This window comes from Mastacembelus armatus, chromosome 1, assembly GCF_900324485.2.
Source record: "Mastacembelus armatus chromosome 1, fMasArm1.2, whole genome shotgun sequence".
In the NCBI taxonomy this organism is placed as follows: domain Eukaryota; kingdom Metazoa; phylum Chordata; class Actinopteri; order Synbranchiformes; family Mastacembelidae; genus Mastacembelus; species Mastacembelus armatus.
In genome coordinates, this window is record NC_046633.1 from 22,430,355 (window position 1) to 22,442,358 (window position 12,004).

At 40.9% G+C, this 12,004-nt stretch overlaps 1 protein-coding gene across 1 annotated transcript; it reads left to right on the plus strand.

Moving 5' to 3' along the window:
- Positions 1–104: 104 nt before the first annotated feature.
- srp68 (signal recognition particle 68) lies at positions 105–10,245 on the plus strand. Its single transcript, XM_026304075.1, has 16 exons — positions 105–242; positions 756–822; positions 1,595–1,708; positions 2,623–2,818; positions 3,017–3,099; positions 3,232–3,341; positions 3,510–3,589; positions 3,691–3,831; positions 5,954–6,052; positions 6,229–6,293; positions 6,826–6,979; positions 7,145–7,239; positions 7,541–7,670; positions 7,756–7,831; positions 7,952–8,004; positions 8,408–10,245. Exons 1-16 carry the CDS (start codon positions 155–157, stop codon positions 8,633–8,635), a joined length of 1,779 nt encoding a protein of 592 aa, XP_026159860.1. The 5' UTR covers positions 105–154; the 3' UTR covers positions 8,636–10,245.
- Positions 10,246–12,004: the final 1,759 nt, after the last annotated feature.

Below are 12,004 nucleotides of genomic sequence, written 5' to 3' on the forward strand. Positions count from 1 at the left end.
ATGATGTATTTTTCTACCAGAGATAGTCTGTTAAGAGCATACTGAAACGATGATGTTAATCTCGCGAGGCTTGAACGTAGCTTTGCTCCTACCTGTGATGTCACGGGCCCCTGGTGAGCATGTGTATGTGCCGCTGAGCTGTTAGCATCTAGAGATGGCCGCAGACAAGCAGAACGAAGCTAAAGTTTCTCCCGTGGATGAGAATAAAGAAAATTTACCGGATGGAGGACTGGGACTGGAAAGTATCCTTCACAGGAAGAGATGTGAAGCGACAACTTTGTCTTTGTTTCAGAGAATCTGGCTCAGGCTCGGTGCTAACGTTAGCTTGCTAGCTAGTTCAGAGTTGAGCGGCGTTAGGCTACGTGTCACACTGAATCAGGCTGTAAGTAGCAGGCATGGGTTTACATCTTATTTTGCTTTGTCACACCAAGTCAAAGGATAGGCTAGGATACATATTAAAAATCTCATGTATATGTGATCCTGCGACTTGTTGCTTTCTGAGTTGATTGTGAGTACCAGCTAGCGTTAGATTGGCGTTAAACAGCTGAAGTATAAAGGTTAGCTCACAGCTAAAGACAAACCTGCTAACTTATACAGCAAGTCCTGACGTGGGTTAAAGAGTCACATTGGAAATACGAACGACTCAAACTCCCATTTGGCCTGATGTCTGATCAGATTGACATGTGAGTTAATCAAGTTTCATTGACAGTGAATGATTATAAAACTCAAGACTGACCCTTAACAGTGAATCGCAGTCTTGCAAATCATTAAGGAGTCGCAGCAGCAGCATGGCCTCAGACACGGAGACTACCAGAGATACAGGTGAGTCCACTCAGATATGTGACACATATAGACCTGAACATGTGTCTGTGGAGGTTTGTGCAGTTTTTCCTCTGTCAAAAGACACTCACAGGGCAAACTCTTCACTTTCTGTGTAAATGGATGTGCATTTGACATTTTACATCAGTTTCACCAAAGTTTGGTGTATATAAGAGAGTTTATTGTTCTACATTGAGAATAAATTGTATGCATGGAAACGTCTTGCTGCCATATGGTGAACATGAGGCTGTTGGTATAAAAATAGCACATTGGACCTTATGGGTTAAAGTACTTTTGAAATGCAGTGTGATTCAAGTGCACGTTTCTAATGTTTTGTCCACTGCATGAGCAAAACACAATATTAGCATTATAATAAAATATAGTGCAGCATCATGTGACTGCTAACCTCAGTACTGCACTTGCACTGGAGCTGACACCTTTCTGAAATTAATGTAATGCTCATTTTAATTAAATGAAAATTGAATTGACAGTTAATATGTCAACAGGATAACACTTGCTAAGATGTAATTTATGATTAATCAGTTTTATTGGAATAGACTGCGCTGTGGCTACTGGGCATACTTTGTACACACTATCATTGTCTACTTCACAATGACAAAGTACTTAGAAAACACTTCATGTCTGTAAAAATAGTTGAATATGTTACTATAATGCTTGTATCATTCATTATGATGATTTTAGATCAAAATGGCCTTGTGAGCATTATTCATTTACTGTAATATAAACATGTTTCTATAACGTTTCTATATTTTAGGGGCTACTGCTCTCGAAGGCTGCGTCGCCTGCGCAAGACTCTTGGCTTTAAAATGGGAAACCGGCACAAGTACATTGGGAAGAAAGTAACAGTTGAAATACTTTCTGACAACAGGTAAAGGAATCAGTAATCTGACACAGTCAGTCATATCCAGTTTACTGACTGGTGTTATGACAGACATTGTGTTTGATGTAGGATGTGTCTGTAGCAGTTACTTTCTACACATCACAAGATGGAACTAGACATTGTGTAACTACACTCACTTGCCACTTTATTAGGAACACCTTGCTGGTACCGGGTTGTGGACCTTTGCATTCAGAGCTGCCTTAATTCTTCGTGGCATAGATTCAGCAAGGTGCTGGAAACATTTCTCATTTTATAATATAAACAGTGTGATCAGAGGTGGCACTTGTGTGAAAAAAGACTCTGGTAAAAGTAGAAGTACTGACTCAACTCCTTTACTCAATTAAAAGTTAGAAGGTACAGGGTCTAAAATGTACTTAAGTAAAAAGTAAAAATCATCATTGCCATCAATGATACACAATACATATTTTGGTAACGCCACAGAAATAAAAAAGTTCACCACAAAGAAAAGGAAATTCTTCTTTTATTATCAACCTGCACAGTGCTGCAGGGAACAAAACACAACACATACACCACTAATCATTCTTGAAGCCGACATCGAACAGTTCTTTGAAATACGGCCATGGATGGGGAATGTTTTGCTTTTTCCATGTCTTGAACATGGTGTTGCAACCAACCACACCATGTTCAAAGTCACTTAAATCTCCTTTCTTCCCCATTCTGATGTGCAGTTTGAACTTGCTGCCATGGGACTGGCTGATTAGCTGTGTGTGCAATTGAAACATACAATTGAGCAGGTGTATGTAATAAAGTGGCCAGTGAGTGTGTATTTACTTCACTGAGCTCTCTTTGGATAGAATGAATAAACAGTGGCTTCAGAAAGTATTCAGACACCTTCACAAAGTGATCACAAACAGCTGATGCTAAACCATCTTTTCTTTTAGGTATCTGCTGCTGGTTTTGATGGAGGCAGAGCGTGCATGGAGCTACGCCATGCAGCTGAAGCAGGAAGCCAATACAGAGCCACGTAAGCGCTTCCATTTGCTGGCACGTCTACGCAAGGCAGCCAAGCACAGTGAGAAGCTGGAGAAGCTCTGCGAAAGCCCCCGTGTTGATGCCAAGACTAAACTGGAAGCACAGGTATGCAACAGAGGGTCACCAACCGTCTGCAATCACAGTATCAATGCATGTGCACATTTATTATGAAACTGCCTGAAATGTCTAAAAGTGACATTGTCATTCAACTCTCCACCATTTTTTGATGGTGGATGTTTTTTTTTCCGCCAAATATCAAACAGTTGCTAACAATAAACTGTTTTATGACTAATGTGATTTCAGGCCTACACTGCCTACCTTAGCGGCATGGTGGAGTTTGAACTGCAGGAGTGGAAGCGTGCCATGGAGGCCTTCAACAAGTGCAAGTATGTTTTTGACTTCACTAGTTTTGCTTGTACATTGGCAGCATAAGTGGATGTGTGTTGATCATCTATGAAAATGTATGACTTTTGAGAAATGTAAAATGCCACCATTTTTTGTTTGTCCTGTCTTGTCAGGACCATCTATGAGAAACTAGCCAGTGCGTTCACAGAGGAGCTGGCGGTTCTGTACCGCCAGCGTGTGGATGAGATATCACCCAACATCCGCTACTGTGCTTACAACATCGGTGAATAACACACACACACACACACATATACACATACATAAATACTGGAGGCAGGGAAAGGGATCCTCCTCGACATAATTGACTCTTTCAGGTCACCTGAGACACATACCTTAAAGTTTGCAGCCCCCTCCTCACACACACGTAACTTTTTCTTTTCTCCTGCCCCAGGTGACCAGAACGCCATCAATGACCTGATGCAGATGAGACTGACAGGTGGAGGAGGTGGCATGATGGCTGAGAAACTAGAGGTGAACAGCAGCTGAACATTAGTTTATGTGACTGTATCATCTGTGTCATCTTTTAAATGTTTGTGATTTTTTATAAAAACTCTTTGGCTTTTCCACCACAGGCCCTGATCACTCAGGCAAGAACCAAGCAGGCAGCCACCATGAGTGAGGTGGAGTGGCGAGGGCGGACGGTGCCCGTCAAGATTGACAAAGCCCGCGTCTTTCTTTTGGGTCTGGCAGACAACGAGGCAGCTATTGCTCAGGCAAGTAGCTCCTGTTTTGTTGTCTTTAAAAACAAAGGGTCTTACCTTTACTGGAAAAGCATTGTTGTTAATACTTCTGTGTCATCACATACATAACAATATGTGGCTGTGTCTCCATTATACTTTCCAATCCATGAGAATTAAAGTTGCATCTGGACCAAAATATGACTGTACAGACTGTTCTAGTTCAGTGTGGGTGCTCTTTGTTGACACATCAAAAGGTTTCATCCTCGAGCTCAAATGCCACATTGGAGATGGATGTTTTTTAAGTGCACAGATCTGTTTTTGAAAGTGGTTAAGAGCTTTGTTCCTCACTCTATGTCCTACACCATGTCCTCAACTACTCTTCCAGTCTACATACTCTTCTGTCTTTAAAGGTTGAATTAAGACATGAGATGTTAGAAATGAGCCTAGAGAATATAAAGACATTTTTCCTAAAATGGTCCATGCAGTTCCTTAGATTTCCAGCAGGTGGCACTCTCCTCTTTAGCCTCACACTCCGCTCATTGTTACCACAGTTCATTTCTCCTGTTTTCTTGTGCCATGTGGCTCAGCACACCCCGTGGACAAACCTGTCACACCCACAGTCACTCAGATGTCTGGCATGCATCTGCTGTCATTCTGTGCATTTCAGCCCACACTAATACTAGACCACACCCAGCAGGTTTCTGTGGACAGAATACTGTTATCACCTTTCAGTTTCAAATGGTCCTTCTGGGGCTGAATGTTTTTGTTACAGTCATTGTTAAATTATATTGGCAGTGGTTGAAGGCATGGGAAGCCTCTTTTGAAGTGCACAGATATTTTTCTCTTGAAATTTTAGGACTTGCATAACAAAACACCCTCATCAACCATCACAACTTTACTATTGTGAAATTAGGAGGCTTGGATGCCACATGTCCCAGATCACTCAATAGAGCATGTCACACCAACACCCCATTGTTTAACCTGATCTTCAGCTCTTGTTCTCTGGGGATGGGAAATGTTGTAGTGTCCACACATCGGTCCCTGTTGAAGACTTCCACCTACGCCTCCCTCCTCTAATTGGTTCATCTGTTCAGTCCTCCCTCTGAACAAAACAGGTTGAGCTGGTCGTCCATGCTGTTGCCAGGGCGTTGACACGATAGTGTGGCACTAAATCATATCAGCCCTCTGGGTGGATAAGAGCAGCTATTGAGTCGTCTATTATCAATTATCACTACGAGGAATGTCCTTGTAACATTCCTCCTCTGTGTTCCTTCCTAAGAGTTTCTGCCCTTCTAAAGGCAACGATGTGACAATAACGACATTCACAGAAGTGGTAAAATATGTTTACAGGAGTTTTCCTGACATCTTCCACATTTAAACTGGTCCCACATAGTGTCTTTCCAAAACAAGCCAAATAGGTACTGCAGATTTCTAAGAAACTGAAGCCTGTTGTGTGTCCGTGAAAGAAAAGTGAAGAACAATCCTGTAATTCACAACAATCTCAAAAAGACTTGCAGTATGTGCATTGAATGTATCAGGAGCCTGCCGGGCCACATAGCTGTCTCTCCCTCATTGTGCCACAGTTACATTCCTGCTTTCACTGTTGCTCTTTGTGTCAGAATACTATGACATCTAAATGCATGAAATATTTGTGTTTGCATGATTGAATTTTTGTTAGTGTTAAGTGTGTTTCAGGTGAATGTGTGAATGAGGTGAGGTGAAAGTGAATGTGTGTGAATGAGTTCAAATATTGAGGCCAAATGCATTTTTTTGAAATCAGGTTTTTTGGCATAACCATTTAAGAAAACCTTTTCTGCAGAATGCAGCTCAGGGTCTGTCTATAAAATGTTTAACATTTTTTCTTATTAAATTTATAACTCTTTAAACCTGAGTCTTCTCCCTCACAAATGCCTCTTAACTGTAAAACCTTTTGACATAGTTTATGAATTTTTTTTCTTCCTTTTAATATTCTTTTATTTCTCTACCATCAAAAACATAAATTACCCCAAGAAGGGAACAGAAAGAAGGATGGTGGAAGAACATCTCCACTGATCTTAATCAGTTTCACATGTGGGAGTTTGTGGGTTTAAAGTTTGGCACACTAACTTTGGCTGTTTAGTGTGTACTGATTTTGCTAAGTGTTTGTGTTGTGCAGGCAGCTAATGAGGAGACCAAAGAGCATCTGTATGAGACCCTGCTGGCCGAGTGCAGAGACACCATCCAGGCTGTGAGAGAGGAACTCAAGAGTGAGGCGGTACGATACACCACGGTCATAAGTTGACATATTTAGGTGAAGGGAGGCACCTGATCTAATGACCAGGGTGTCTGTTAACAGGTCTCAATTTACAGCCTACCAATATATTTATTCTGGGATATCGAAACAGAAAAGTAAACATTATGTATTTATTTTGTCATTGGTTGTCCTTGTAGAAGCAGCGAGAGAGAAGCTCTGATACTGATAGTGGAAAGGTGTCCAATCTACAGTTTCTGCACAGGTAAAACAAACTCTTAAACTCAAAACACAGATTTCAATGAGACAGGCAGACTTGTCTGATTGAAATCTTGTCTGATTGTCTGGCATCTACAGACAGACGTCACATAATTTTTTGTTTTGTTTTTTTTCCCCCAAAACGTTCACTGCAATGATTCTAAAGTGATTAGTCGATCAATAGTTGCACATGTTCAGTGGCAAATAATAATATTTCATGGAGTGTAGACCCCTGAAGTGTAGGCTACATTTTAAAGAATGCATTAATCATGTCATTAGTTCTGACAGATCATACCAGGATGTAGTAAAAAAAAAAAAGTCAAAATCCAGTTGGAGTGGATGGTTCAGCCTTGTCACATCCTACATAATAGGTCATATTAACAGCATTTTCATCTGTACAAGTTAGAGGTAATGTACAAGCCTGTGGTTCAGTAACGTTAGGCATATCCAGACCTACAGATGACTTATTCCATCCTCTATGTCAAGGACTTGTCTCTTTAGTAAGTGAAAAATAATCGTGCTGCTGGTATCCTCTGCAGTTACCTGACCTACATCAAACTGTGTACGCTGGTGAAGAGGAACGAGAGCATGGCCCAGACTCTGCACGCAAAGCTGAAGGAGACTCAGTCAGATGAGAACAAGAGGGGCCCCCGTCCACAGGACCTCATCCGCCTCTATGACATAATCCTGCAGGTAAATGCCTGAATAGGATAATATTGTGATCTTTGTTGATATAAGCTTCTGTCTTCATGGAAGGCAGCTGTTTAAAAAAAGACCACTTTATTTTCTTTTTAAATTTCTATTTCTCCTCATGTTGTCGCCACCACTCTAATCTCCTCTGTCTGCCCTTCTCTCCAGAGTCTGGCTGAGCTCTCGACCCTGCAGGGACTGGAGGATGACCACACTTTCCAAAAGGAAGTGTCGCTCAAGATGCTGGTGTACAAGGCCTACAGGTATGATGTTTTTCTTTTGCAACAACACGTAAATATTTCATGGAAAAATCCCCAAGTTGAGTGTTTATGAGCAATATTTACAATCTCTGTGTCAGTGTTAATTCTCCATCAGCTGCTATGGAGACTTATTCCATTTTTTCAGATGGGGCCACACACAACAGGTTTTTTGTTTAAAATGAGCTCCTTGAACTAGACCATGTTTCTGATCCTAAAATCCTTCATTGATTTATACACAAGTTGTTAATAAACTCACTTGTTTAATGTGTTAACATGGAGTTTCTCTCCTGTTTTTTCCTCAAAGGTGTTTCTTCATAGCTCAGTCTTATGTGCTGGTGAAGAAGTGGAGTGAGGCTCTGGTGCTGTATGAGAGGGTGCTGAAATATGCCAAGGAGGTGCAGTCTAAGGCCAAGAGCCTCAACAACCGCCTTAAGGTTTGTAATGCTCACAGACACACAAGCACACAGTAGTCAACTTCATAATAGCATTAATCATTTCTGTTGCCACAAATTTCTGCAGGATCTGCCTGACATTCAGGAACTAATTGCTGAGGTCAATGCTGAAAAATACTCACTTCAAGCTGCTGCCATTTTAGGTGAGAGCACATTCTGAAGTAACAGTTGTTTTTTATAATCATATAAAAACGAAAAGCCTCATTCTGTTCGGTTCTGCTTGGTTGTGTGTTCAATCCTGAGAGGAAATATGTATGTTTCAGACACTGATGAGACTGCTGAGGTTCCTTCCCAGCAGCTGGTGAAGGACAATATGGTAAGTGGACTTAAGCAATTAAAGGAAGATTTTTAGAAATGTGCTTTTTATGACTTTGTCTTCACGAGTCAGATAAGAAGACAGATCTCCCTCTCATTTCTGTAGCTAGAGCCTGGAAGTGATTGGTTCATCTTGGTAAATACTGACTGGTGCATGTTTATTTAGACATAACCAGCAAAAGTTATTCTTGGAGAAATCAAGACCAGATTGAATTTACAACATGAGAAGAAGATAAAACCTTGTGTGTTAAAGATTTGATTATTCTTGTCTTTTGTTTCCTTTTTCTCGATGACTCTTCTGAAAATGATTTACCTGTCTTCCCAGATGTTTGGTCACATGTTTTTGTATCTTCATTGAAACCTTTCTCTTCTCTTAAAACTTTCTCTCACTTTCTTACTTGCAGCCTCTCTGCGACCGCCTGGAGGCCTTCCGTCTTGACCCTTCCCTCGTAGGAAAGCAGCCCAATTTGGTCCAGTTTCCCCCTGATTTCCAGCCAATCCCCTGCAAGCCCCTGTTTTTTGACCTGGCTCTCAACCATGTGACCTTCCCACCATTGGATGAGAAGGTGGAGCAGAAGGGCAAGGGCGGCCTGACCGGCTACATCAAGGGCATCTTTGGCTTTGGCAGCTAAATTCCCTCCCCAGGCTTTGGCAAGAAGATCCACAAGACCCATAGTTTACAACAAACAACCAGACTTGGGTCAGTTGTTAATTAGAATAATTTCAGTTACTTTTAGTGTTTGATTTTAGAGCCTGAGTGCAAGATGAGTGGTGTTTGCAGTTCGGATGAAGACAGTGAATCTAATCTTCCAAGAAAGATTATAGAAAAGTAATTGAGTCAATTTCAAGTCGCAATATGATCCAAGTCCACCTGCCTCCTTTAGTAATAACATCAGACTGCATGGTTTCCTAGCATACAGGCTCAGTGTGCTGTGCCGTGCCATTGTCCTGATGCAAACCACAAAGTTGTCAATCTCAGTGTTACATAAGCGCCTTCATTTAATTATATATCAATTCTTTCTTTGTCTTTTCATATTGTTTCTTAAAGTGCAGTCTTATCTCAGTAGTCTCTGTAGTGCTCATGAAATATGAAATATTTGTTCCATCAGCCCACCCCATCTTCCTCCACACAGATGCTTTTGTCACCACAGCGCCCGTAGCAGCTCCCATTACAGAACTGTAATGTAACTTTAAACTGGATATAATAGCAGGCTGCTAAGAAGCACAAGAAGATCTATATCCTGATACCGTTATCTGTTTTTTTATAAGTGTCTTCTGAAGTTGTGGGTGCATTGAAGTTACCAAGGCCTCTTTAACAGAGGAGACTGAATTATGAAGAGTTAAAGGAAGAGTTGGGATGAAGTCTGAAATTCTTAGATGCATCAACAGGACGATGATGGATCAAGTTTTTTAAAAAAGCTCTCGATAGTTTGGTGTTTTCATTTGTCTACCAGCTGTAACCCACGTGTCAAACTGTGTGATACCTTATGATATTTGGGACTAACAAGGGTCCAACTGCTTCCCTCAGCGGTTCTGTTTTCTACAAAAGGCCCTGCTGGCTGATTTGTTGTACCTGTGCATCAGACTGTGTGTCATCCAATGTTGGCTAGTGATAATGCGTATTCATGTCTTCTTCCTACACCAAAGCCCCTTATTTCCTCTGACTCTTAGGGGCCTGGTTTACTTGTGACAACTGGTTAAACACTAGACGTGTAACTCCCATTTAACTGTATTGCTTAATAATTTATATCTTATTTTTAATTTCCCCCCCTTCAGTGTTTTATGTTTAATAATTAAGGTGGATGTGCTGGAATTGTTCCAGCACTTTACCTGGAACAGCCTGGAAAACAGTTATTTGTGACTGGTAACCGATGGAAACGAAGAGAAATTAAATGATGTGAATGTTTGATTTGATTTAGTTTCCAGGGCCATAATTAAAATATGTTTGCACCAAGTACTTTAGTCGTCATTCACGTCTGTGGAAGTGGAGTTGGTTCTTGATTCAAGGATATCCTGACAACCAGCAGGGGGACAAAAAGTGTCATCATCATTGACAAGTGTAACAGGTGGATTTCTGAAGGGAAGAATGAGCTATGACTGTTTTGGGTGTGGCTAGGAGTGTGTAGGATGCCTGAGCAGGGTGTGAACCTGTTTAGACTTACTTTGTTTATATGCAGTTTCATGAGTATGAATGATTACAGAGGCATGTTTGTCACTCAATAAAAAGCTGATAAGTAAATTACCTTTTTTCTGACCTGCAATTAACATCAAATTCACAAGAACATTTAGATTAATGAATGCATTGTCCCCTCCCCCTGCACGACAGCAGCTCAACCTGATTTCTTATCAGGTTCTCATCACTGCCACACATGCAGTATATTTGTTGCTTTAGAAATCAGTGCTCTTTGCCTGGATGGTCTGAAGGTATTTGTGCCTAGATGAAGTGGAGATAAGTGTTTATCTGTTGGAAGAAACTATTAAGACACAGTCTGCTGCACATTTTTAGTTAAAGAAGCCACAACACACAATGTTTTTTCCTTTCAGCTCCGCTCTCCGAAATTAGAAGACATGCAGATCATTTCTTGTTGTCCACCAGACATTACTGGAAAAACCTGGAGTGCAGCATGTACATGTAGATTTACTGCTTTTTGAATGGAATGCTTGTTATTTGCCAATAATTTTCCCTTTGTTCTCAGTTTGGAGATAATTTATTGCTTCTTGAGCTGTAACTATCAGGCTGATGGCAGGGAAAGTTATCCTGAGCTGTTAATTGTCAGATATTTCAGTCACTTACTGTTTGCCTGTTTTATATCAATATAAACTGAGTATCTTTAGTTTGGGCAAAACAAGGCATCACCTTGAACCTGAACACACGAGGGACAATTAGAATGTTTCGGACATTTTATTGGCTTGATTATTTAAATTCCATTAGTTATTTTCTGGCCATGGCACTAGATGGCTGGTCACTCAGTTTGACCTTCAACAGTAGTCATGCACATATTAATGGTGTCATCATCGTCATCATCAGGTCAAAACCTTCATTTAATGTTTTGTTCCGTCAGCCTCAGCTGGACTTTTACTGCGAATTAGCTAATGTTACTGCACTAACGGGCTACGCTGTGATGATAAACCTGCTAAACACCAGTAAGCGAGCATGTTGGCCTGCTGTATTAGCATTCAGCTGAAAACACTGCAGAAAGCAAACAAGGCCCAGCATTCATGATATGCACGCTCTTAAGGCTGTGCAATTGGGCAATTAGTTGAAAGGGGTGTGTTCAAAAAAATAGCAGTGTCTGCTGTTGACTGTACAAACTCAAAGCTATTTTGTACAAACATTTTTGTTTCTAGGATTTAGCAATCCTGTGAATCACTAAACTAATATTTAGTTGTATGACCACAGTTTTTTATAACTGCTTCACATCTGTGTGGCATGGAGTCAACCAACTTGTGGCACCTTTCAGCTGTTATTCCACTCCCTGATTCTTTAACAACATTCCACAATTCATTTACATTTCTTGGTTTTGCTTCAGAAACAGCATTTTTGATATCACCCCACAAGTTCTCGATTGGATTAAGGTCCGGGGATTGGGCTGGCCACTCCATAACATTAATTTTGTTGGTTTGGAACCAAGACTTTGCTTGTTTACTAGTGTGTTTGGGGTCATTGTCTTGAACCATTTCAAGGGCATGTCCTCTTCAGCATAAGGCAACATGACCTCTTCAAGTATTCTGACATATGCAAACTGATCCATGATCCCTGGTATGTGATAAATAGGCCCAACACCATAGTAGGAGAAACATGCCCATATCATGATGCTTGGACCACCATGCTTCACTGTCTTCACTGTGTACTGTGGCTTGAATTCAGAGTTTGGGGGTCGTCTCAAAAACTGTCTATGACCCTTGGACCCAAAAAGAACAATTTTATTCTCATGAGTCCACACAATGTTCCTCCATTTCTCTTTAGGCCAGTTGATGTGTTCTTTGGCAAATTGTAACCG

Coding starts and splice junctions, on each gene's coding strand:
- srp68 (XM_026304075.1), top strand. CDS start 155: ATGGCCGCAGACAAGCAGAACGAAGCTAAAGTTTCTCCCGTGGATGAG. Junction 3,590..3,690: donor TGATGGCTGAGAAACTAGAG/GTGAACAGCAGC, acceptor TTTCCACCACAG/GCCCTGATCACTCAGGCAAG. Junction 7,671..7,755: donor GCCTCAACAACCGCCTTAAG/GTTTGTAATGCT, acceptor AAATTTCTGCAG/GATCTGCCTGACATTCAGGA.